General features: G+C 41.8%; 1 protein-coding gene across 2 annotated transcripts in view; it reads left to right on the plus strand.

Moving 5' to 3' along the window:
- The window catches only part of CHST11 (carbohydrate sulfotransferase 11), a 168,682-nt gene that overhangs the window by 64,941 nt on the left and 75,870 nt on the right, over positions 1-27,871 (plus strand). For both annotated transcript variants that reach the window (XM_082755980.1, XM_082755981.1), the window contains exon 2: positions 8,342-8,427. In XM_082755980.1, coding sequence (XP_082612106.1) covers positions 8,342-8,427 — 86 coding nt within the window. The remainder of the gene's footprint in view (positions 1-8,341; positions 8,428-27,871) is intronic.

Raw genomic sequence — 27,871 nt, forward strand, 5'->3', positions numbered from 1 at the left:
CTATAAAGAGAACCCGGAGGCAGGTACGCCTGCTTGTGTTGTTATAATCAGTATCTAGTAACTGGGGGGAGGCATGTTTGGAAACCTGTAAGCTTCACTAGAAAATTTACAACCTTTCCAGATTATTGCAGCCTCATTCTTCAAAGAGCAAAAGAGCATTGCTAAGTTGTAGTGGAAAAGTAGGAAAAAGTATAATGACTAGAAGCAGAGTTCTTCTTTCCCCTTCCTTCCTTCCTTCCTTCCTTCCTTCCTTCCTTCCTTCCTTCCTTCCTTCCTTCCTTCCTTCCTTCCTTCCTTCCTTCCTTCCTTCCTTCCTTCCTTCCTTCCTTCCTTCTTTCCATCCATCCATCCTAGATCCACAATGTTCCTTTGTGCATATTCATAATACATATTTATTTCTGAAATACATATGGTTAAAATTGGTCACAATTCCTTAGCCTCTTACTTCCTTTGTAGGGAGTTGCTTTTTTGGTATAGAAAAAAAAAAGGAAATTTTATGTGGATGGTAAATGTATGTGTGTGTGTGTGTGTGTATATATATATATAGTTTATGAAGACTTAGAAATAATTCTAGGAGACCAGAAGTAGACCCTTTTCAATTTTGGGATATCTGGCATTGCTAACGGATGGCGTAAGCCTGGGAATACAAAATGATGAGCCTGCAGCTGAGGTGGTCAGCAATCCATCCAGAACTGACCCATGAAATATTTCAATGTCAGGGAATCTGCATTTCATGCTATTGAAAACACTGTTGTATCAGACAAGTTCTGACCAATTCTAACACAGTCACAAAAACTCCTTGCTGCATTAAAGCAGCGTGTGCCAGTGTGGGACAGAGATGAACAAATCAGAGCTCTCCTAGTGTGAGAAGTAAAGCATATGGGAAAGTCTCTTGATGTAGGTTTGTGGATAATTTCATGAGACTTCTAAAGAAATTCCACATGGATTAACATTTTTAAAAAATTACTGGAAAAAAAAAAGTTCCTCATTGTTCATTAGCAGGAAAGATGCTGTGTTAATTTATGCCACATGCAATGTCCGTAGGGTGGCCCGGGATCTAAGTCTCTGCATAATTTCACCCAAGGATATTGATTTCCCCACTGTGCCCAATTAAACCCATCCCCATGTTAATCTGAGAACAAATAGGATAAAATACAAATTTGTTTCTGGAAATTTGTCTAAAGCAAAAAGTAATTAAATCTCTCTCTATTCTTTGGAGGGCATTTGCAACCTTTGCAATTAGTGATTAGAACTTAGAAACAAATGTTAAGACTCACTTCCTTGCTGTGCCAATATTTCTTTCATGCAGCTTCAGCCATCAGCCCGTGTTGGCTTCCTGGGCAGTGGAAGAAGCCACCCCCAGAGGCATGTAGGTGAGCTGTCTCTGCAGCTGCAGCGGAGATGGAAGTAGGTACTTAAAAAAGAGCCTTAGAATAGACACCTCACTTCTGAAAATGAATGTGGCCTGTAACAACTAATTTGCTTTGTGCAAGCTTTTAGCCTCAGTGCCTTTCTTTTTCTGAACTGCGAACAGAGAATTATTGCTTCACTAACTCATGGTCTCTGAACTAGTGACTTTGCTGTTCATGTCAGCAGAAATCATTCCACCACTTAGGTGTTGACCTTCTCTTCATTTTTCATCCTTCACTTTTATTGTATCCATCCACAGTCTTATTCCTGTAGGTGTCAATGGTAGATGAGTGGGAGTGGAAACAGCAGAGGAGGATTGGGTAGACGTGTGGAGTCAATGAACCTGTCTTGCTAAACCAAAATACATCATCCCCATTCCTCGGGTGAAGCTCTGAAATATCAAGCTTTTGGGATTTTTCTTTGCCATGTCCATAGAGCATGTAGCTCAGCAAGGTCTCTAGTTTATCCTTGGGGCACAGTGGTGTTACATGTGGTAAGGTGCTCCGATCACAGGCTTTTGCTTGTTTCTCACACTGAATAAAACACTGTGTTTCCTGTTACTATAAGGCACGAAGCAAAATCTGGTTCTGCAGTAATGTAAAGAAAAAATATGGTTTCATTCTCTCCACTTAAGACTTTGGCATGCTCATATGCAATACCTAATCTGATTTTTACTTTTCAAAAAGAGATCACAGAATCACAGAATTTTCTAGGTTGGAAGAGACCTCAAGGTCATCGAGTCCAACCTCCAACCTAACGCTAACAGCCCTCCACTAAACCATATCCCTAAGCTCTACATCTAAACGTCTTTTGAAGACTTCCAGGGATGGTGACTCCACCACTTCCCTGGGCAGCCTGTTCCAGTGCCTCACAACCCTTTCAGTGAAGAAGTTCTTCCTAGATCTATATGAGAACTCTAGCTGTGAGTTTTTCTTATGAGGGCTGCAGTTTAGCCTTAGGAAAATGAAGGAGTCCAGACAAGAATCCTGTCATAAATCCTCGTACCTGTAGTCTTCAAATCAAGGACCAATAATTTAGTCTAAAATCTTCAGCTGTGTGCAGCAAATCACAAGGACCCAAACATCCCATAACGTTACTATCCATCAGTTGATCTCTGTGAACTGTTGCTGAATGTTCATAAATGAGTGCCAGAGAGCTATCTGAAATGCTGGTACTGATGCTGCGGAGCCAGAGCTGTGTGCCAGCATTTGCATTCAACCCGCATGCTCCCGGTCGCTGATTAAAAATTAACCCTTTCATCCTGTTCAGTGTCCTTTGCCTGATTAGTCTGTTGAAGGGATCTTAGGAATTTTAATGAAGTTTGAAATAGGGTAGTCTTTATTTGTGCTGAGTTTCTGATTTTGTCTGCAATTTGGACTTGGCTAGAGGGAACTCTTGCAGAGCAGATTGTTGTAAATTATTACAGAGGGCTTGTTTTCCTGAAGTACAACGAGACAGTTACTAATTATGAGCTTGTTCAGTGTGATTTTAGCAAGGGATCTGTGAAGTACGTGTAGAGGAGTTTCCAAATTGCAAAAAATACAGTCCAAGAACCTCTGACAAACTGGCAAAGGGTGGTTCCTCGGGTCACTTACTTTAACTTTGTCCTGAGTTTCTTCATGCTTGAAGGGTGTTACGTGTGCAAAATATTGCCAGATTGAGACTTGCTTGGTCTGTATTCAAATAGTGACCAGTTTGTCCTGAACATAATTCTTGCCAGTACAGGTGGAATGGTAGTTTTATAATGTCTTTTACAGACGTATGCTTGTGGTTGAGCTACGGATGTCTCAGTGTCTCCAAGAAAGGTGCTCGGTGTAGTGCTTGAATGTGTATTTCAATGCTTCATCATGTATAGCCAGATAGAAGTAGTTTTCTCTGCTGCTTTGGGGTCATATCAGAGGACAAACTGCGTCAAAATCTTCAGCCCAAGAAAATCTCTAAGCCTTCAGAATAGGTGTACTTGAATCACTCTTACTTTGCATTAAAAATTGAGGAAGTTTGAGGACAGTAGCATGTTTAAACATATTAAAATGTTCTGATGCCACTATCTTGCCTGGGCCAAGCTATGCTAATTTTTCTGTCTTGGTTGGGTAGAGTGCATTTGGTCAATGATCAGCCCTCACCCAGTTGTGTACGCTCATTGCTGTCAGTAAGATGTTGCTCTATGGAAAGCACTAACCCTGGCCTGCAAATGTCAGTGGTTTATTTCTTTAAAATAAGAATGGGATCACATTTTCAACAGGAGTCTCAACATACTGCTCTCAATGCCATATCTCACATTTTTTCCTCACAAGATGTCTTATATCCCAAAGAAGTGGAATGATTTATGTAAACAGCTTTCAACAATGCTGTATTGGGGAATTTCGTCTTTGTACTTTAGACCAACGAAAACTTAAATATTGATATGTCTGTGGATTTTTTTCTCAAATATTTGTAATATGAGAGAGTTAAGTGAGGTGGTGAATAGAGGTGGTGTTTTTGCATTTATTTCTTGTTGTCTTGCAAACCAGAAGTAAAAAGAATAATACAAGCAAAGTAAATGAAACATTACCAAGTAGGGAAGTGGTTGTTAGATACCAAGTAGGGAACTTTTGTACTACGGAAGTCTTGGAAATGGGAACATTTGACATTTACTAGATTGTGGGATGGTAGTGGTATAGGTGCCTGCTGAATTCATGCCCTCAGCGTTTCAAATGTCACTTATTTCTGCAAGTACAGTGAAAGAAGTGGCAATTACTTTGTGTGGCTCTTACTGCAGTGTCCTTTGTTACTTGATTCAACACAGACTTAGGAGAAATGGTTTCACTTGCACTTCTGGTGCTTTGTAAGAAGGTGCCCTTTTGGATTCAAGTCTCCAAGAGTTTTGTTTCCTATGATTTTTTTTTACCCCTTTCTCTAGGTAGTCCCAGTGCTCACATACTATTTCAGGCAAGTAATCTGCCTAGAGAAGTGTCACCGTATTCCCTCTCAGAGTTTCTCTGTAGTTCCTGAGAGGGAGAGGCAGAAATTGCAGTGATATGGATTCTTTTTAGTATTTTCTCCAGCTGTTGTTCATCCTTTGGATATATCAAGACCAGGTTGTTGGTCTCTCTCTCTCTCTCCACCTGCACCCACTATTCCAGGCACAGTTTTTTTTTTTTGCCAGGTGCAACCCAGAGGTGACACCTCCTTAGTAAGATGCTAAGATCTAATAGGTGCCTCGCTGTGTGCATCCACTGCGTCATTTGTAGCCCTTCCCTTGCTCTGTCGGGTTCAGTGCCTGTGGGACCTGGGGAGGAGATGCTGGTAATCACACCAAATGTTGGACCATGGCAGGAGCTTCAAAGGCTGCCTGGTCTGGATGGTGACCAGCGAGCTCTTGGTATGCTCCCAAGCTGCGGCTTTCCCAAGAGTGGTTTTGATTTGAAAGACATACATTTTAATTTGTAGTCATCTAATGGATTGAGATGGTAGGGAAACCTCTTTTTTCTGTGCAATCCTAGAAGTTTTGACTGGGTAGCACCGTGTTCTTGTGCTCACTGCAACTCACAGGTGAGATTGCTTCTCTTAATGCTGGTGGGCCCCGGTGTAGTTTTCTAGAAGCTGTACATGGATGCTTCTGTTCTGGGGTAATGTAGGGCCTGCTATCTATTTATATATATGTGTATATGTACGTAGGTAATTATTACATTGATAAGCTTTCAGTTCAGCAGGGCTGTTTATCTTTCTTTCTTGAGAGACTAGTGCCTAGATGATGTGCTCTCCACAGTTACTATTAAATTAATGAATATTGATTGGGCTGATTCTAGTGAGACTGACTGCATTTTGGGCAAATCATTCCAGAAGAGGGAAGAAAGCTGTCCTTACAGTTCTCATCTTTAAGTGACAAGCTAACAGTTCATTCAGTTGCCCAGTCCTGGCTGAATTCAGGGGACTGCTGATTCTGCTGCAGTATTAACACCACTCTTTAATCATTCAAGGCATTATCTACTGTTGTCAGCTGCTTCATGCACGTGGTGTGTATGAACGGGATCTTTTAATCAGTCCTGGGAGCCACGCGTGTGCACCACTTACCATTAGATTATAATTAACTATAATTATGGATGGAGATCAGCCCAAACCATAAAATGTAGATTTAGATATTTACTATGTTAATAAGAAGATTTGGTGAAGATAAAGGGCTTGATTTTTATTTTTCACTATCACAGTAGTGTGAAGGAGTCTTAGTCAAAATTAATATAACTGCCATTTCCACCCATCTTATGGTTTTCTTTCTGCAGATTGCTATAAATGAGATTCAGGCCAAAGAGGTCATGTCATTCACACAATAAAACACTGCCTCAGCGAAGCCAAGATGATAGAAAGCAGTTTGTAGAAAACCTGGGAGGTGTGTTTGTCCATAGGTGTGCCAGAAAGTCTTCTGTATAAACCTTCTTGATAATTACTCACCTAAGGACAATTTTACAGAAGGCACGAGTGGGATTTCTGCTCAGGAAGGGGGAATGTTCCCCTTTGTTTCAATGCCATGGGTACGTTGCAGGCAGGAGCATTTTCCAGGTGTGCGCAGCGGTGCTGAGTACAGCTGCACCAGCGCGTGCTGCTGCTGCTGCCAACAAGCGCCGTGCTAAGCTGCTGTGCTGCCATGCGAGCTCCACAGTCTTGTTCTCAAGGCTTTATTGAAGAAACAACCCAGTTAAGCAATGCTGGGAATCATAAAAAAGATTTAATGGTTTTTATGAGTAAGGTTCTCCATTAGTATTTAGCTTTTGCTGGGGAGACAGCGGCTTTTGTTTGCTTGTTTACGTTTGGGAATCAAATCTCACACATTGTGCAAATAATTTAATCTTTATGGCTGCTGCTGCTGCATATAAAGTGTTGTTGTGTTGGTACCTGCTGGTTAAGTGAAGCAGGAAGGGATACATTTATGCACGTCACTGTTTACTGTATTTAATGGAAATGAAAAGTGAAGTAATAAATTAGGGAACAATATTCTTCTTCAGTTTGGAACAAAGAGGCGGTGTTCCAGGATCCTGGTTAATCAAAGCGCAGTGACCTGCACACGCTGAAGCTTTCCCCGCTCTGGTATTTAAGTGGAAATGGCGTGTTTGGCTGTTGACCCGAGGGCTCCGTTTTGGAAAGGTCTCTTGTGATGGCGAGGGGGCACCAGAACGGTGGTCGGGGCCCAGCTCCTAGTGCCAGAGCAGGAGCCAAGCGTTTGGAACAACCTCTAGGGGTGTCTCACATCCTCACTTTAGTGTCTTCTTCCTAAACTAATTCCAGACCTTGAAAGCTGACATTACTTACGTGATATTTTTTTTTTAAGCTTTAATAGTTTTAAAAGTTTTTAAAGTTGACAGTTATGAAGGCTCATTGTGATTGTTTGCTGTTGTGGCAATACCGTGCCGTGTGTCTAAGTATTCTCAGAAGCTTATCAGGTATTTAAACATGTAAATGAAAATTATAGCCTCTAACAACATCGCTGTTCGAACTGTGAAGAAAATCAAAACATTTAGCCTGTTTGTTTACTAAGCACATACGCCCGAGTCCTGTTAGGAGATGCAGGGAATCTTTGTTTGCTCAGGGAAAAAGCGACACGACACATTATTCGATGATTACCTTCGATTTAAAAATAGATACGAAGTGAGTGAAGGAGACTATTATGTCTCCAGAGTGGAGCTGTGTACGGTGTTCTGTCTCTGCAGAAACTTTTACACTGGTTCATGCTTCTTGACATATCGATTATCATCATGTACAAGCCCTCTGTTTTAAAGCACAGCTTGACAGTATTCTCCAGCGCTTGGCCTGACACCTGCAATAGCATTTCTGTCAGTGGTGCAGTTCACAGCTGTTTCTACGGGACACTTCAGCAGTTTCCTACTAAAAACCTGGCAAGTGGTGGTAAAAGCGTGCCTGACTCTGCTTAGTGCCTCTGGATTCCCAGCAGGACCACCTCTTCTTTACTGCTCACGTCTCAGTTATAACTCGATGAGACAAGTTTCCCCTCATCGTGATGCCTGATGTGGGCATCTGCCTGCCTGATGCTCCTTCTCTAGCTAGCACAGCAAGTGGGGGGCAGAGGAGTGTTTTTTGGGGGGATTTGGGCCAGGTGAGATGAGAAAGACAGCCAAGCTTTTGTTTTCCACCCTTGTAGGGTGTAGAGAGTGGTTGGAGCTGAACAGCTTCTTATTTAGACTTTTCAGACTATGGAGGGCCTAACCTGAAACTGGTGTTCTCTGTTCCTGCTGGGGCTCAGATCAGAATCTCTCTTGGAAATGCTTCTGGATCAGCCCTTTGACAAAGCCTTTAGTTTGAAAGCCTGCTTGCCTCCAACTGGAATCCCATAACATATGTTGGTTTTTGGTCCAGTCAAATATTCAGTTGCAATGCATAGAGCAAAATATAGTTTGGAGCAAGAAAGTGCAGGAATAACTGATTGTATATGCATCGTGTACTGCTGAGTGTCTGTTCAAGGAGAAGCCAAAGCTATAGGCCAAAGCTTTAAAATCCTATGTTTTAATATTAGGATCTTAGATACCTCTGTATTTAGGCTCAGAGAGGCTCAAGCATTGCCATTCAGAAATGCCAGTTGTAGGAGTTAATCCGACTGCTCCATGATGATCAGAGAAGCAGGTACCTACCACGAATGAATTGAAAATCATGTTGTTTTGTCTTTGATGCCTGTACCAGAATTTTGGGCCACCCAAGCTGAAAGATGTTGGATAACAGCTTTTATAAGACGGGAACCAGAGAGCTTTGTTTCCGTAGTTTCCACAGTAGATCAAATATTTAGCTCTTGGACCATTTCTATGGAAAGTAAAATTAGTAATTAAGACACAACATTGGCTGTGGAATCCCCTGATTTGTCAGAAAATGTCTTCTTGCCGTAGGCATTGCAATTGGTTACTGCTAACCAGTGTTGCTAACCTGTATTAATTTCAATTTCCTCTTGCAGTAATGCGTAGAAATCCATTTGGGATGGACATTTGCTGCCGGAAAGGATCCAGAAGCCCACTTCAGGAACTGTATAATCCCACCCAGGTGAGTATCTTGTGGCTATAATCAAACTTTCCAGTCCAGAGTACAAATACAGTCTCGCTTAACTTAAATGTGTTTTGGTCTGTTTTATATCATTTATATGCAGTAGCTGCCATCTGCTTGGAGGAATGATCCTCAGGCCTGCAAAGCTGAGCCATAAAGTTCTACAGTTTGAGCTAAATGCCTGATTTTTGAAGGTTTTTAGTTGCCTAATGATGCAGACTCCTTTAAGTATTTTACTTAGGTACCTGAAAGCCTTAAGATAATATCTTTAGATCCCCTAGGTACAAGCTAAGGCTTCATAATTTAATTTATCAGTCAATACACAGAGGGGCAGGGTGGGGTGAGAGCAAGAGTAAGTGACAAGATGTTCTGTGCATGAAACAGCGAGTGCAGGAAGGCAGAAAATTACAATAATAATATATGAAAATTATCTGTATGGTAGCCAGCTGCCCTTCCTGTCCTGGTTCATTTCTTGTATGAGGTTGAGACAAACACAGTAGCTAACATGTCCTTACTCTACGCACTATTTGACACCTGATGGTCTTGGTGGGAGCCTACAATAATCTGAGTTCTTGTGACAAGCAGTGCAGGAAAGTTATCTGAAATTTGTGCTCCCATTTGTTCCTCTGGATCAATTTATTCCCTACATGTGGGTTGAATTGGCACATTCAGGAACAGCATTTCCTGTTGGCAACTGAGAGGAAGTGCTGCCATTGAGAGAAAATGCCAGCTGACTATTAAACATATTTATTAAGGTTTAACAACCGCCTATTATATATTTATACATCAATGAATACATTGAGTTTTACTAAATTGGCTGTTAAGGAAAGTGACTATCCCAATAAATCTAACTTGTTAGATTTAACAAGGCAGTAAATGTTTTAAATACTATTTGATTATGAAGAGACTGACTATATAGTGTGCAAAATGAAATCTAAGTGATTTAAAGTATTTATGTGAAGAATTGACAACAACTTAAAGATATGTGATATCTGATACGTGGTGGGGTAAAGCTCCATTTACTTGATTACGTTGTTTTTATGAACATACACTGACTTACTAATTCAATTGGAATTCTGTGCATGGCTGGGAACATGAGTTTATCATACTAATATACTGGCCTTTATTGACCATTATAGAGTTAGCGTTGCGTAAATGGAAAGTGCATGTAAAAGCCCTGAAGAGGAGCAGTCAAATGCTACAAAGGAAAAATATTAGAATTTGCAAGTTAAATTTAAAGATTTAAACATACTTTGCAGATGATCGAGAAAGGCAGGTAAGGGAAAAGAGGCTGGTCATTTAATTATTCTCTCTGGGGTCTGCAGTGTGTCATTAAAACCTCCTTGCCCTTTAATACTGTTAATGGCCATCCCGTAAGAGAGAAGCATCCCCGTCCATTGAAGGGCTGTAATCCCAGAGCCCTTGCAAGCTTGGCCAACTCAAAAGGTTTTCTGAGCTTCCTGAAGCAGGGGATGCAGCTGGCAGCTCCCTGACTGCCTCTCCTTCATTTCGGCATGCCCTGACCAAGTAAAGCATTGGCATGCCTTTCAGGGCTCTCTTAGGAGGCAGCCAGAAAAGTCAGTGTTTGAGTAAGTGCAGCATTTCTTGCAGCTGATATCATACTAAGCAGATGACGTTTTTCACGCTGAAGTGTTTCTGTCAGCTCAGTGCCATCCCTTCTTATCAAACTTTTTAAGTTTTGTTTCTTTATTTGTTTTTAGAAGGCATTTGCTCACTTTTTGGATGGGGCTTTGCATGCTGCACTCAGTGCTGTAGGGACTAACAAGGCAAGCAAATGCATGTAGAAACAAGAAAAGACAGCAAGAAGGGGCTGACACATAAAACAACAGACTGGAGATGACCCCTGGAATATTTCTTCAAATATGTAGGTCATATTTCTTTTTGCATTTTTGCCTGAATACCTGTCTTGCCTTTCTTAAGGTGGCAGAGGAGAGACTGGTCTGTATTTTGGCAGTGGGGTTCTTGGTTCTTGACCTCAGGAGTTCACCACCAGTCGTAAAGAGGGCAGGGGAGATCAGACTCCTAATCTGTCTCTGCAGTTCCTTGCTGAAGCAGTCATGATCTACCATTTGTAAAATCAGCTCAGAATTCAGTAGAATAAATAACTTTATGATAAGACATTTTTTGGCCAAAACCTCTCTCTTACAGATATAAATAATTAAAATACCTGTTAGATCTTCAACCCTTGACTTTCAAGAATTTGTTGGACTCCTGGTGTTGGGAGCCCACACTTTTGGGTTGGATGCTGATGGCTGTGTGTGTGCCATAACAGAAACCCTTTGGTACCCAGTTTAGGTGCTTCAGAGAAGTGGTAGATTGAGCAGATATTTGTAGTTCTCCCTGTAGTTCAAGGGAATCTGAACAATTCAAACATCATACTAAGGCTGCTGAAAGATGCCCTGCAGCTATGGCTTTGGATTACCACAAGCTAGGTGCAGATGTAATTTTTTCAGTGGAGGAAACTTTAAATATTTAATGTGTCCACGTGCATGTTTTTAACATGATCTAGTAATAGGAGTACCCAGCTGTGGCTCACCGTCCTCTGCTACAGAGTGCAGTGTACATTTAATGTGCTTCAGGTTTCCTCACGTAGGCAGCAATGTGCAACCGTAATTCCTGCGGTTGTCTCCAGGACCCCCAAGAGAGTTTGGCAGGGAAGGGGACTTATGTGGCTTCCTGCTTTGAGATGGTTGTAGGGTCCCATAGGTCACAGCTTGCAGCCCCCTCCTGGCTGTTCCCTATCAGGGAAGATGAGAATATGGGTGTCAATTGAAATAAATGCCATATAGAGTCCATAATTATCTCTCAGATTTAAAATGCTGTAGTTTAATATGAGTAAGACTTTTCAACTCCGTGTTCAGCATCAGGTTGCACTGCCCTCGTAAAACCAGATGGAGAAAGGCTGATTTACACCAGCCAAGGATTTGACTACGGCTATTTACTGTGTTGACATATAACAGCCTCTCTGATCCTGCGCTGTTTTGTTTCCTTCTATGGAGTGGTTTAGGTTGTTTGCAGATGCCATCATTTGTCTCTTGGATCTCTTCTTGGTGGATGATTGTGACGAGAAAAAAGAAAAAAAAGAAAAGAGAAGAATTTGGCTTCAGTAAATTCTAATAGAGCAATGAAATGGAGGTGACTGAAAGGATGGCTTATAGGAGCTGAATTTCAGAAAATTGCAGTCAAATTTTCAGTGGACTGGTCATAATTGTTCAGACGTTTGGTGGAGGACTTTGGAGGTCTTTTCTAACCTTAATGATTCTATGATTCTATGAGTTAGCAATGAATTAGGACCAAATTAAGTGTCTGTAACAAAGCCCATGTGTTATTTATGTCTTAGTTGAGTACCTGGCCTTTTGATTATTGTAAAAGTAGGAACAATGCTTTTGCTCTTTTGCCTGTTGTAATAGAGCAGAAAGTAAGTGCATTTGTCTGTGGACAAAAGATCTCTTTTCTAGGGCATTTATTGCAAGATTTTTCATGAGCACTAATACACCATGAGGGAAAGAAAAGTCAATATAACTGAACTGGATTTACACTGAGTAAGCAAATTTCCAGGCTGTGGTCCTCGAGTACATGAAGACATGTCTCTGAGACCCTGCTGTCATTTTTTTTCTTTTTCAGTTAGAGGTTTACTAATAAGGTGCAGAGGTACCCATGCCAAATTCTGAGGGCTGAAATGCTGCATTTCTTTAATGGGTTTGTTAAAAAGCCAGCTTGGATAGGTATTAAGTAGAACTATATTCCTTCTGCCACATAGCTGTAATGGAAAAAAGAAAGAGGATTCAGCACACAACAAGTAGCAAAAGAGAAAATCTAGATGTAACTTAACACAGTTGAAGAGACTTACAGGAATGTGACATACACTTGCATCGTATATTGATTTATTTTTTTTTAAATTCTTTTTTGGTATACCAAACCCCAGGAATTTAAGGACATGGGTAAACAAATAGTTGCAAAACTTGTTCTTAAAAGACAACTTATGCAGTTGTATCTTGTAATTTGCATAACTGAGTATAGGCCCATTGCTCCAAAAATAACAGATAATTGTGGATCAGCCCATGGAGCTGGAGTCACCAGAAGTTCAGAATTGGGTAACATCATACTTGAGGCTTGTACATATTAGTGGTTGGCACTGAGATGTTTGGTGTAATGAAAGCACTACCAAATTACAGCAAATTGTAAGCCAAAATAGACCCAATGTTAAGGGAAAGGGAAATTGTTGCGTCTTTAACTTAGAATTTGTCTTCTAGTTGTCAAGATTAACACCTAATTCCCAGGAAATCATTGTCTGGTCTTACTATCTAGACTGTTGTGAGGAGCACGGCAGAGATACAGTCCTGTATGTGTTAGGATCCACATCCCAAGGATGAGTGTGTTTCAGTTTCTAGTTTGACATTGCCTAACTAATACATGAGTCGACATGACCGTTTCACCAAAGGTCAAACTGTTTGCCATTTGTTATTTTCCTTTTCAAACACATTTCTTTTTGTTGAGGAGCTGCATTTCTAGGTAGCTGATTTTTGTGGTAGCTGGAGCCAGGATGTTTAGTGCTTTGCTAAACCTGGTGAGTCACAACTGTGGACCTCACATTGCCTTTCTGTTATGAAATTATATTGGATTGTTTTGGAGCAGTCGTTCCAAAATGACCCACTTCTTTTATTACTTCCACTCCTTTTCTCCCCTGCCTTCCTGCCAAGTGCAAAGAAAGTGAGCGGTTGCCTTGCTGCTCACAGACAGTGTTTATACATCCTCAGCCACCTCAGGCTGCGAGTGCTCCTTTTTTGGAGATGCCGCATGATTATCTGTGGCTCAGGCTGTCTGGATAGCATCTGCAAACATCAATCCAGTTCAGCCCACATCGCTTAACTTTCATCTGGGTTGGTACTTTCCTATCTTCAAGGTGATTTCAACTCACTAGGATAACTCTGTGGGCGACTGTGACTGTTCCCGGGCAGAAGTTTGTGGTGAGCTTTGTGGTCAGAGCTTTTGTGTACGTGTTGCCCACAGCACTTTGAACTGAAGGTTCAAATGCCTAAAAACCCGTATTTCTGTCCTTGGTGAACCTGAGGTACTGAGCACTCAGCAGTTTGTTTCTGTGTGCAACAGCTTCTTGTAGAAGTATAAGAAGTAAAGGGCAGGTCATTGAGTATGAGGAAAAGTCCAGTTTACCTGTGGTTTTGTCTCCATCAGCAGGTGACCAGGACAGACTACAAGAAGGATAAACAAATCATGATAATCTGCTAACACACAAAAGCTCATGGGCTTCCTAAGGCAGGAAGCCCATGTCTTCATCAGTTACACCATTGAAGAAGAACCCATGAGGTGCCAAACCACTATAGCAGTGAAGAGGAGGGGAAAAATATTGCTTTCCAATTTCAGTAATACATGAAGATTACACCAGTACTATACACCAGTCCTATACACTTAACTTTTCTCCCCTTTTCATATGTGTATGTTCTGGCTGTCTTAATTCCTCCCACAGACAGCAGTACAGATACCCTAATGTGAACTTTGAAGTACAAGAAATAGCGAGGCTTATCTAAAGAGCAAAAGGTTAGAAATTATTGATGCTTTGCGATTGAGATGAATAGTCATAGGTGTGCATGTGTTCTTATGAGGGCAAGAAGTGGCCCCAAAGTTTTACCAGTACTGAAAACGTACATTGTGTGGTTGATGCTGATCTTTATAGGCAGATTCATGCAGATAATAACAGCATGGTAAGTGCAGTTCTTAGTCTCAGTATATGATTGATCGTAGATTAAAAACTCCTTAATGGAAAAGATGCAGAATGGAGACATTGGGAAGAAAATTCAGTGTGCAGTGCCAAACTTTGGGAACGTAATCCTGTTGGTAAACAACAATATTGTATCTAATTATCCTCCCTTGCTGTAGCAGATGCCTGCTGATGAAAGAAGAGGTAATTGATTTACTCTGTGGATGACTTCGTATGCAAAGACATTACTTACTGTCGTGCTTGCAAGTCATAAAACAGCAGCTGGACTGGGATGAAATATTACATTAACCTTAGGAAAAAAAAAACTGCACCAGTGAGAATGCTTTGTTATTAGTTACTGATTACAAATGATAAGAGCCTGTTTTAGATGCTGGGGAAATGGCATAGGGAGGGGAGGGGAGGATTTCAGGTACAGTGTGCTTCATAGATCATTCCTTGAGACGTGATGGATGCCTTTGTAAGTCAAGAGGAATTAATCAGACAAGTATGTACAGTAACTACCAGTACTCAAGGCCAGAATTATCCTCAGGACAAGCTCATTCAAGTTACTGCAGTGCATTGAGATGAATTTTTAGTCACCTGTGTTTAATAGAAGACTTATTACTTACACAAAATGAAAAAGTACAATTGTCACTCAAAATAGCTCTGATTTCCCTGATAGGAAAAGAAGCAGCAGAGATCTCTTACAATTTCTCCACTTCTTGAGTCATCTTTTATTATTTTGAGAGTATATGAGTTTAATTATAAAGCCATTCGGGAGGCATGCAATTATGAGAAAAAAGATTTAGTAATGCAGGAGACGTGGCCAAAAACAAAAGGCTTGTATGTGTTGGAGGGGGGAGATAGCACAGTTTTCAGACCTGGACATCTGTATGTGATGTCTGGACTCCCTATTAGACAATTGTCTAAACCCACTTGTGCAGCGGGTGGAAAGAAAACCTGGGCTGTAGCACAGTGATTCAGTGCCCGATCAGCATCAGTGAAGCTTTTTGTGTTTAATTCTCTCCAAATGAGAGACTGATTTGGTCATGAACGTGATGGTTCAGTCAAATGCTTGCTTGGAACCAAGTAGTGTTCAAATGGGGAACCTGCCTTTCTCTGCATTAGGTTCCTTTCTTTCCTCCCCAGCTGAAAGTTTCATGCCAACTTGACCAGTGATGAAAACACAAATTATAATTATCCCTCAAAATGCAGAGGGATGTGGTGGTTTGGAGAATTAGGAGGCAAGGGGCGGGGGGGGGGCGGAATGTCTTTGTTCACAAACTGGTGTAATGACCACAGATTTCTGCCACCTGCTCCTGTGGAGACAGTGCAGGATTTCTGCCTGCACTTAGCAAGCGCTCCAACATCCCTGGCTAAACTGCTGTATCCTAATATTCTCAGTCTAGACCTTGTAATTATTTACAGTGTAGCCTCTCTTGCTCATTTCTGGTGCAGATATTTTCTGGGCAGCTTTCTCCACTGTGTATAGGGTAGCAACCATATTTGTCTAAACACTTGCTTTTTTTTCTTTCTTACTGCAGTCTTTGTTATCAAAGAGGTTTCTTAACTCAATGCAGCAGAATCGTAGACTGCTTGCAGCAGGGCAGGACAATCTCTGCAAATCCCAGGAGCCCAGCTACAGCCTCTCTCTCTCCCTCTCTCTCTAAGGAATTGTAAAGTATCCCAGTAGGCATAATTATGAAAATGAGAGAAGACAGACACTACTCTACTGGTCTTGTAATTCTCATTTACTATATAACTTGAAAATTAAGGAGGAGTGGAACAAGTTGTTAAAATTTGCAGTTATTTTCAAGAGATTAGATTCCCCAAGTCTCCTTTTTACAGACTTACTGTATCTGATGCAGTACCTCTAGACCTACAAACTGACCTGTAATGTTCATTGATGCACTTTAGGTCTGTACGATATAAATTCACCTCAGTAATGTAACTAGCTGCACCTTACTGAAGCTTTCTTCAGTAAAAATGCAATAATTTGCTTCTCTGATTATGCACACAGATTCAGAATTTCTCCTCTGTAAATAATGCAGACAAGGCAATGTTAAAATATTGCCTCTTGAAGGATGTGGATGCAGAAGTCACTGCATTTTGGCACTTATGTGCTAAGGAACTGAATGGTACTGCTGGGAGGCAGGCTGTAGAGTTTTTGCACAAATGTGTGTAGGCAGTTAAATCAAGCACAGATTGTCTAGTGACATTTTCCAGGTAAGTTTCCTCTTTGCAGAAGTCTGAGCTCTATAGCAGGCTTTTTATTAAGTCATGTCATGGTGATCTGTGACATGGTCTTACAATAGAGTAAGACCTGTGGTGAAGACCTTGTGTGCTTCTCTGTTTGTCTGCAAAAATAAGAAAACTGTACCTTGCTCTGTCAATCCTGTTTGTCTGACATCCCCAGACCTTCATGACGGCAGTAATTAAGAGTGGAGCAGAAGGATTGTAGGGGGACGACATGACACAGGCCGTGGTGGTCAGGGCAGGAGAAGCAGGGAGCTGGACCTTTGGGAGCAGAAATAACAGGGGTTCCCCTAGGACTGGGAAATGCTGTCAGTGCTGGCTGCTGGGCTGTTTCTTGTTTACTTCTTTAATCATCAGCCTGAAAGATCAGTTGCTTAGGTAGTCATCACCTGGACCAGCCACACTTAAACGGCTTTTAGTCACTAGCTTTCAGACCTTGCTTCTTACCGATTACCGGAGATGTAAAACGAACAGGAAATATAAGGGGGGTTTATAAAGTAAAATCTATACAGCATTTGAATTCAGCAAAAACAATGTTTATACTGCATATGTCTTTTTTTTTTTTTTTTTTTTTTTTCCAAGTAAAACAACACTAGCAATTGTATGGGGGCCACTCAAGAAGGTCTTTGTTGCTTGACCAACCTGTAACAGTTACATATCTCGGTGTGGATAAGATGTTTTATGTTTGAACTATTCCTACATTTACAGGACAACGTAAAACTCAGTGGAGAAATGTGGCAAAAATGTATTTCCTTCACACTGAGACTATAATGTAGTTGCACTGGAGGGGTACACTGTCTTCATATTCTCGTTTTCCGTTATGCTGTCAGTGTAGATGCTTCTGTCCATTCATAACCTTGGGAGAAAAGTGAAACCTGATCTCTTGAAAATTGATGGCAAAACTCCTAGGCTCTGAAGAGGCCAAACTTTTAGTTAAAAGATCTGATCCAGGGGATCAGAAGGGAGCTATAATTGCAGCCATTGTTTTATCTGCCTTTTTGACCATTCTACATATTCTGTTGCAGTAGGAAATCCTGAAGGGTGTAAATCTGATGCTGAAGAGATTCCCCCTCCTCTCTCCCCCCTTTTTTTCCTGGTGGTGAGATGACTATAGCCAAACCAAAGAGTGTTGGCAATCTTACAGTGCACTGAAGTTTATATATATTTCTGGTGCCTGGAAAATCCAGGAAGGGGTGTTTCTTTCATTTCAATCTTAAATCACATCTGAACACTATTCTGAGTGTGGTTTCTGCAAAGAGCTAAAAGCAAAACATGCGGTAAAAAATCACTATATTCCCGCAGCCAGAATTGCACTGAGATTACATGGCTGCACGGCAAATTAGCAAGCCTCTGTAGCTATCAAACTGATGCCCTAATATAAATCATTCCCCTCCTCCCTGTAAACGTGGGCTGTGTCTTTTAGATCATTTTGGACAAGCATCTGGGGATGAGTAAGGGGAAGTGGATATTAATTCAATTAGAGGACAGAAGATGAACGTACAAGCTGGCGTGGGGAATTGACAGCGGGAGCTGAAGTAACAAAGATATCTTTAGCCAGGAGAGGACAGTTTCATCTATTCAAGTCATGCTTGACTTTTGCCATGCATACATTTGACTTATGAAATGTTGGTTGAAGGAGTTGTATTTACATAGCAATATAGTTAATGTCATATTTTGGGAACTAAGCCTTGATGTCAATAGATGGATGGAAAGCTGGAGAGCAGATGCACAGTGGTAGCTTTCAGTTCATTTTGATCCATTAAATATTCATAATAAGCTCAGCTGAAGGAGAAAAGAAATGTTTCATTGAACTGGGAAGGAGAAGCTGAAATTGCTGGAACTCCTCCAAAGCGTAACGTCTTACTTAATGTGAATTGAATGAAAGTTCCTGTGGTGAAGGTGAGATGCAGTCCTGGGTACTTCCACAATTGCTGCTTTCTTCCTTGAAGAGATTGTTGTGCCAATGACATCACTCTGTAAAATAATGGCCAAGAATTACTACTTTGAGCAGTTTATGTAGGCACGGCGCAGGCTTTTTCCTTCTTTTTTTTTTTTCCTATAGCTTTGGACATACAAAAGCCCGTGTAAAGACTGTCCTATAGTAAAATGCCACATATTTACAGCCTGGTAACAAATCCTTCCACACCACACTTTCCAGGCACGGACACACTGTCACTGAGTAGATGAGTGCCGTACTTGCCCAGGGAGAGCTTGGCCTCCTTCGAGGACTCAAGGGCTCTGGGGTAATGCTTAAAGCTGGATATACAAACATGTGCTTGTCTGTATGACTGAGAGTAACTCTTAGACTGCAGAAAGCTTTGTGTTGGGTGCGCTGCTGTCGCACGAGGCCCAGCCGCCTCACACCCTGCTGCCTCACGGCCTCGCTGGGCTGGCTCGCGCCTCACGCGGAGCTGGGTGAGGCAAGCGTGCGCCCGCAGGGCAGGCGCGCTCCGGCTGCCCTCTGTGCAGCTGGGGTTGTCTGCTTTGTGTCATGTAAACACGGGTTCATAAACTGTCCTCGAGTTCACAGCTGTGCGTGGGGAGGGCTGGTTGTCTCTTTGCCAAGATGTACTTCTGTCATCCTGCCTTTCCTCCTCCTCCTCCTCCCCATTTCCTCCAGCCTTGAGGTCTCCTGCTCGGTCTAATGCCTTTAACTCTGCTCAGTCTCCTTCTCCGATTCTCACCACTTTATCTTACAAAGACTAGAATATTTTTACATGGGGTACTCTGCAGGTTTATGATCGTGGCTTTATCACAAAGTGCAGCCAGCCAGTGGGAGAACAAGGGCAGACAGTTGATGGCGAAGCAGATAGAGAGGAGAGACTCGTCTCTGAAAATTATGCTCTCATTTATTTGTTTATCTTCAGTCGACCACTGCAAAAACAGACCAGGCAAAGGAAGAGATATTTGTCTGTCTGCTGCTAAAGAGAGCTCAATGACTTGCTCTGAGTTTATAACAGGCAGTATTGCTTTTAATGAGAACGCAGAAAAAATCTGTTGTGTCAAGAAAGTAACGGCAGGCCAGGTCGTGTGCTTATTAAAAATGAAGAGAGCCTGAAAAAGAAGCAGCGCGAGATCTGCGGCTTCACCTCCGACAACCTCTGAAAAAGTCACGGGAGGCTGAGATGTAAATGCATCAAAGGGCTTTGTTTTCCAGAGGGATGTAACAGATCTCTCCATGCATCCTGCTTACGACGGCTGAATTGCACAGCTGCGGAGGTGCAGCAGGCGGATCGGTGGAGCTCTGAAGCATCACCTTCCTGCCTTGCACAGGGTATCGTCATGTCCTTGTCCTCTTTGACAGAGTCTCTTCAATTTTCACTTGGGATGTTAAGTGAGTTCCTGTATAAAATATTGATGCTGAAGGAAGAAAACTGCCTTTTTACCCAAGTGTAAATGATCTTGAAACAAAATACGTGGGATAAAAGAATGATTTCTTAGGCAGGTTCAATGAATAATTGATTTCTGCTTCTCATAACATTATCAGTGTAATTAAATTGGTGGCTGAAGAAGTAAGACAGAAGGTATCATCTGTTAGACACCAAACCTCTCTATCCAGTCATTGGCAAAGTACTGCCATCTGGCATTAAGGGCCGTCCTGCAGTCATGCAGGTTCACGATCTGTCTTGTCACTAACAAGTTCATGCTGTGTAAGCAGCAGCACGATAAAAATACATGCATTTAGTCAGTTATCTGCACCAGAAAATAACCTAAATAAGCTTCCTTCCTTCCCTGCCAAAGCTGCTACTGTCTTTGGAAGCTGCGTGTTGAAATGATTCAAAATAATAAGCACTCTTAGATTCTTGCTTTGTGCACATAGGCTTTGTGCTGCTCCCCGTGGATGTGGATTTTGGCACGGCCGGGCTGTGCGGAGCATCGTTTCCAATGGCTCTGGCGCAGAGCTGCAGAAGGTCACTAACTCTGGTCGCTCACCAAGCTCCAAGACAGTCACTGTTGTGGTTCCTTTTGCTATGTTAAAAACGTGTTGAAAAATTAGAGAGGCCAGAGGGAATAATAGGGGATAGGGAAGCAGTCTGGTTGTGACTGGGCTCGGCCAGCTTCTGTGTGGGACACTGTTGTTTCTTTAAATGGATTCTGCTTTGGAGAAACGGAGAAAGGAGGGTAATTTCAGAGGCCAAGCAAAGATAAAACTAAGGGGAGACCTCAGCCTGCAGCTGCAGGCACTATAAGTAAACTACTCATTTAGAAATTAAGCAACAAACCTATTAATATTGCAGTTGTTGATACTTTATTCTGCAAAACTAATCCTGAGAAGCTGCTTCTGGCTTTTTTCTAAGTAACATGTCCCAGACACCTCAAGGGTGTCTTGGAGTAACATGCTCCCTCATGATTCTTCAATGTCACATCTGTAAGCCTCAGATCTTTCATACATTAAAGTGTTAGAGTACATTTCACCGCAAAGCTAAAAATCCACATGGAGTAGAAAATCTAAGTGCTGAACTGGTTGGTAGGTCAATGTGTAGGTGACAAAATGGTCCAATGTCTTTTAGAAGTCAGTGGAGACTTTTTTGCTGGTTCTTGTAGCTGTTAGAGCTTCCCCTTGTATTGTGCATAAGAGGGTTACATCCAAAGGCTGCTGAAGTCAACAGGAAGACCCCAATGCTTGCTTTGGCTTGGGGTCAGTCCCTTATGTGAATAAACTTAAGGGAATTCCGTTCACGTTGTTTGCAGCCCTGATTGTGCTATGAATGCAATCCTGAGCAGCTGGTCCTGCAAAACTGATGTCTGTTCAGTGATACTTGTTCTGTCTTTTAAGTGTGGGAGCATTCATGGTTTCGTTGAACCACCATCCTGGTAGTATGGTTATATCACCACAATGTCAAAGGAGAAGCAGTGGTGGCTGAGCAAGGTGCAGTGCTCGCATCCTGGTGGGCTGCAGCTGTGTTCAGCCAATGCTGTTGTCTGAGTGGTTTTGCATGATAAACACAGGGAGGAGATGGTGATTCTGCCATGGATATTCTTTGTCATCAGATCATTATGTCTCTGTTTCCACATGTGTAAAACGAGTGATGCCTGTTTACCTCTTTCTTAGGGGCATACTGGTGATGGAATCATTGTCTGTGTGGCGATTATAGAAAATGACAAATGTAATTACTGGTTCCAAGTTAGATTGTACATCTACACAGCTGCTATGAGATGTGTCTCTTAAATTCCTCACTCACTTGAAGTGAAGCCAAGTATTTGGTCCTAACTGTAATGAATCTAAACCAAGATGTAACAGTTTGGTTTTCTGACGTATAGTATTGGCACTACAGCATCCACCAGCATATACTGAATCTAAACTCTTGGTCTTAATAACATCAGGGAGAGCCAGTGTTTGTGTGGAAGCCTTTACAGACCAAGTGCAAACTCCTTTCTCATGTACAAATATGAGCATGCATCTCCATATCCCCCAGCTGCTGCTGAAATCTATGAATTAGGGATGTGCTCAGCCCTGCCAAAAGATTTGTACCCGTCTGGAAAAGTGATGTTTCTGTATGCCCAGTGCTTTATTATGCATACAAAATACATATTAGTAAAGCTGAATTTTGATACCAAAAGATCTGTTTGCATGACTGGGTATGGTTGGCTCTCTGTACTTTCACTGCCTAGCTTTGAGCTAAAAGAAGTAATTCTCAGTGGGAAGACTAATTGTTTCAGCTCAGAATTAAGTGGCTAATCATTAGGAATTCAATTGGCATGAAGTGCAAAACATTAATCATGGCACACTAATGTGTCATTGACGTGGACCGCACTGAAATTCGCTAATTAATATATGTTGTTTTTATTGGAAAGGGTTAATGAGCGCTCAGTTGTTAAACAGGATGTGAACGTGTCAGATGCTGGGAACCAAGGGGTTTGAAAGCGGCTGTGCTGCTGTATAACACAGAGCACATGGCTTACTGAGGGATGAAACTCTTAGAAAGCTACCTCTTAACTTTCTGCAGTCTGATACTAAAGTTGACACTAAATGCATAGCTTGAACAAAATAGTGTACAGTGCTAAATGCTGAAATCCTACATGCCTTGAATGCCCTTCAGCCATCACCACGGTGTCCGAGAGCGCAACGGGGTCACGCGTAGCTGGGACATTGCAGCAGGGCTCAGAGATGCTGCTGCTGCCCTCAAACAGGGGCAGACCTGGTGCCACAGTGTGTACACCTGGCTGTGCTGCACCCCTGCACCACAACCCAGACACTGGGGCTGCCTCTACACTGTCTTGCTGTGGCCTGTATTACCCCCAGACGTGTTTGATCTCTGCTCTGAAACTGCTGGGAATATGATAATACACCCTAATGAACGGCGATGAATATTGAACTTGAATAGCATCTGGCATAGACTAAATAACTTCAGGTAAAGCGGTGCCATTTCCCCATATTTCCTATTGCAGAGAATTTCCCAGTTGCTAGCTGGTGGTTACTGCACAACCCCAAAACAAAATTGTTCGTTGTGTTCGTTTGCTTTGGAGCAAGGTGTGCTCCCGTGTTGAGAATTAAAAGCAGTCTCCTATGTTTAACGCCTGAGGGCACAAATGTAACCTGTTTAAATATCGTTCTTCAATCATCCTTTGGATCATCTGCCTTCCAACTCTTCCGTACTCCATAAAATACCCTTCTGACTACCTATCAGAAAAATGATACATCTGCTCTTTCAGTCCATTTCCCTAAACTGTAATCAAGCCCTGTCTGTATAACAAAAATGAAAAGAAATGTCTAGCTGCAACAGCATTCTTTGCTTTTATTCCTGAAAAACTGCATTAATGTTCCCTTATCAAATATACCCATTAAACAAATCATTCCATTTCCTTCCATCTTCAGCCCTTTCTACAAAAAAGGGATACCAAAGGGATGCCTAGGCACAGTCAGCCATTCTTCCCTGACAATAAAGGCCATGCTTGATTACTTGATTTTTTTTTTTTAAACCACAATTTCATGAAACCTAAAAATGGATTTTTGTAAATTAACCTCTTTTTTGTTTAAACCATTGACCTCTCTTTTGTTTGAACATAGCTAAAAGATTATAGGCCCTTACTATATCTGGTCTAACTTGCCATTTACGTTATACTGCGTGGCACAGCATGCTAGTGGAAATTAAACTTAGGCATAGGGTAAAAGCTTCCAAAATGCCTGGCTGTCTTGGCTTTGACATCTGTTTCCAGTCTGGCTTTGGCAATTAGAAAAGTGAGTGATTCATTCAGATTTCTGATTGGTAAGTCTAAAGGATGGGCATTTAGGCACTTTGGAAAGTGTGTTCTTCTCTACCTGCATTTAGAGGAAAAGAAACTGGGGGAGCACTTCAACTGCTTGACTTTGAGGTTTATTGTTTCTGTTTTTTGTAGAGGCTTTGCGGAGATCCTCGAATCGGCAAAGGGGTGCAGACCAGGTGTCCTATTCTACCAAAGCAGAGCAGCAGCATTCTGCATCCACTTTTGCTCACCTTCTTGTGGGTCTTGCAGGTGGCTAAGTGATGTGTTTTTGCTTTTGGGCAGATTCCAGCTGCATCTTGCTGGGCAAGGTGCATCCAGCCTCCTCAAGTTATATAAAATATAAAACCATATATATTGTTATATATATGGTTATACAAAAATATAAAGGTTATATAAAATACAAAACCAAAAACAAATTTGGTTTTAAGAGCTGTAATTAGAGACATCAGCTTGGTGGTGGCTTTCCCAAAAGACTGTGATACTGTAGGTTTTCTGGGAATCCCAGGTGTCAAGGATGTAGATGCTTTTAGAAATCTCATGTGGGGTCTCCATATGTCCCGGCTAAGCCTTGGTGGGCACCCCGTGGCCTTGCATGCTAGCCCTGTGGTTCAACGTGGCACCCAGCTGCTGCGTGGTGAGGGTCCCTAAGCAGCAGGGCTGGTGTGTGCTGATGTTTGCAGTGCTTCATCAGATCAATGCAAAGCAGATCACTTAGCTCCTGCCTGCTTACAGCGTATATACTTCCAGTAAAGTGGAGACAATTGTGTGTGTGTATTCAAAGCAGCATTCATCTTCGTGCAGTATTTGGCTCCAGTAATTATCAGCATTTGGCTGTTCTCAGAAGTGCTGAAATTCTGAGGATAACACGAGCTCCATTAAGACCCTGCTTCCCCGTGCATACAGATAGCACGCAGCGTGCAGTTGCTAAGTTTTCCCAGCTGTTTTTTTTTTAATCTTGAAACATCACGTATACTTATTTTAATGTCTGTGAAGGTGCATGAAAAACCAAACCAAACCAAAAACCACACAACCAACAAATAAAAAGGCAATAGTTTGCGGGAAAATAATATGATGGGGAAATTAATAGGTGTTTTGGGCCACTAGCTTCTGGTAAAATTAAAAATCTGTGATTATTCAGTAGCCAAGGAAAATAAAGCCATGACAGAAAAAAAAAATAAAATCCTGCTGATATACCCTTTTAGAACAGAGCTAACATCAATAATTCTTGCTTTGTGCATTAAGTTTTAATGTGTAGACAGGCTCTCTGTGCATAGCGGGGTGTCTGTGGAGTCATCAGTGAGAGCTAATAAATGCCTGTCATATGAAGAATACATTACGGAGAGAGCCAAGCTAAGTGAATCATTTAGTTACCATTAGTCATTTTTCATTAATATTTTTAACTGTAGTATTATCCGCTACACATTAGGAAGGATAGAGAGGATAATGCCTGCGATGTGCTTCATCCTGTAAACAAAGGCTTCTTCAAAAATACGTGGTGGGATGGGATCAGGGTGATGGCTTCAGCTCTGATCTCATTGGTGTCTTTTTTTTTTAAAAAAAAGAGACTATAGAAATCCAGATGGGAAAGGAAATAATTTCATCACGTGGCTTGGCATTAACCAGCACCCACCATTTACATTTATGGGAATCGAAGAGTAATAACTGTGCTGGAAATGGAATATCCATAAGCATGTTTACACTAGGGATTAAAAATAGCATCTAGAAAGGAATTTCCACAGTATCTAATGACCAGTCCGGCCTGTCCCTTTTGGTGTGTGCATCCACTTCTCCAACCGTCTTCAGCTGTAACCTTCGAGAAGCTTCGAGATGCACAACTGAAGTGAGGGGATGGAGGCAGAAGGGGGCCAGGAATCGGCCGTGATCCTGCGGGTCCCCCAGGGCTCCCTCTTTCAACACAGAGCTCACTGGAGCAGTGTATGAAGCTGGACTCTTGATGGTCTGTCAGCATGGAAGTGTTACAGGAATAAATATGTTTGATCTTACTTAGGCTCATAAATTTTTCCCTGGGAAAACGTACCTCTGCCAGCTTACACTTTCTGCTTTTAATCTGTTATCCTTTATCACGTTCTGTTTTGAACCCCCCAATACCTAATTATATATCCCCAAACGATGGCATGGTTGGGTATATAGGTGAAGCTGTATCCTTTGTGAGGTGCTGTGCAGTTAGCAGGGAGAGGGATACGCGCTTCATTTGTATGGTACAAAGGCTTGTCAGCATCGATTTAGGATTAGTCTCAATGTTTTTTGCATCGTTCTGGACTTGCATCAATACTGTTCCACTTGTAAAACTAGTTTCCAGTAATCACAGAGGCTCTGAGGAGAGAGGAAAGAAATTAAAACAAAATTTTAGAAACTCTTGCAAATTACTTCAAACATTTTTTTTTTTTTTTCCTAGCTGTGACAAAATTGAGAATCAAGTCTGGTGGCTCAGTATCTCTGAAAGTTAGAAAGGGACATTGTGATTCTCTTTGGAAAAATGAGACATTGCCTTTTAAAGCATCAAAAGCTTTGGTCTCTGCTTTTGATGAGTTGTGAAATACCAGCTCCAAAACATGTAATTGTCTTGGAATGAAAATTTGCACATATTCCAACTCAGGCTAATATTATCCAATGGGGAATGTATTCACACTGTAGGAGGAAATATATACAAATTCTTTCTCTTTGTGAAGCAAATAACCCTTCCTACAATTTTCTCTGTAAAGTGTCCCCAATTATTTTATTATATATATTCCCAAAGTAATTGGGAATATGTATGGACATGATTTTTTTTTTTGTAATCTTCTGAAGGATGCTGAGCTGTCAGCTGTGAATCTAACCACAAATCAGATCTGTTACAGCTCCCGCTGCTGTTCTCAGAGGATAGTCACCAGGGCAAAAAGAACAGCATTCAGCCATCAGCTCCTTGCAACATTTTCTGTGACTGCCAAGCAGCGCTGTGCCTCGAGGGTCGGGACGTGCCTGTAGTGCAACTGCAGCATTTGTTTCTATGCACCACTAAATGACTTCTAAATGATAATGCTGGCCTGGCTCTGCACCGATGGCTCGAGGTGAGAGCTTTGCAGGTCCTGCATCTTCTCTTCAGAGCTGCTGGGCCTCCGGAGTCTGCTGTCAAGAGCTCCACGAGTTTTTTCCTTTCTTTTGAACAGAGACAGCAACGCCAGAAAAAAAGACTCTGTGAGTGCTGACAGCTCCCAAGAGAATTTAACACTGTTTTAAGAGAGAATGAGGTGGACTTACGTGGTAGGTGAGGTGTTTAAAAGCACAAGCTCTCTCCTGGCCCTGCAGGTAACCCCATTCCCATCCAACGCTTCTGGAGGAGACATATCCTCCCTTCTTAGGTGTTGAGGGAGTTGGGAGAAACTTTCACACTACATTGGTTGCAGAAACAGTCTTTATGGTTTGATTTTTGAGTAAACCTCATGGGGGTGACCCAGGGAGCCCTGGTCAGCTACTGGGAGAGCACTGAGGTGCAGAACAGTGATCGGGACATGGTGTAAATCTGTGGGGAAGGAAATTTAAAGGACACTATCAAGCTATAGACAATTTGCATAGCAGACAAAGCTCAGGAAAAGTGATCAGGGCACATAAATATTCCACCTTTCTGTGCTGCGTCTGTGTGCTGATTATCCAGCACCAATAGCTTCTGTAATGAGAAGAAATATTTCACTGTTTCACGTTCTCCAGGGCTTAATTTTTGGAAGTGAACTGCTGATTCAGTTCTACCTCACAAAATAACTCAGTTTGGCAATAATTCAAGGCTAAAAATGTGAGCTCTGACTGCCTGCTATTTATCAAGCAAGCAATTACACGGAACAGTGCATCATTCCATTGAACAATGTTTAAATTCTTCTAACTGTATTTTATCAAGTAATGTCTCTTGGTTTGGCTTTTGTAACTTGGTGGCTTCCAATATTCTGGCTGTAGGCAGCCTGTGGTTCATCAGAAACTTCTGGCAGCCCACAGTGATGGCTTTTCTCCTGGCTTCTGCAGGTTTTGAAGGGTCAGGGTTGGTGTAGAAACACTGATGTGATTTTGTTGCTACTGGCTTTGTCGATCCTGAAGCTAGACTGAATCATGCAGCTAGGTCTTGATCTGCTTCCTGTGTCCTTCCCCTCACTCAGCAGCCACTTGGCACCAAGTGTTTTACCAGAGTACTGCTAGGACAAGGTCCCTCATACATCATATTCATGCATCATCTATATATCATCTGTACTTCTTTAGATC

Source organism: Aythya marila (assembly GCF_965140915.1).
Source record: "Aythya marila genome assembly, chromosome: 1".
Lineage (NCBI taxonomy): Eukaryota > Metazoa > Chordata > Aves > Anseriformes > Anatidae > Aythya > Aythya marila.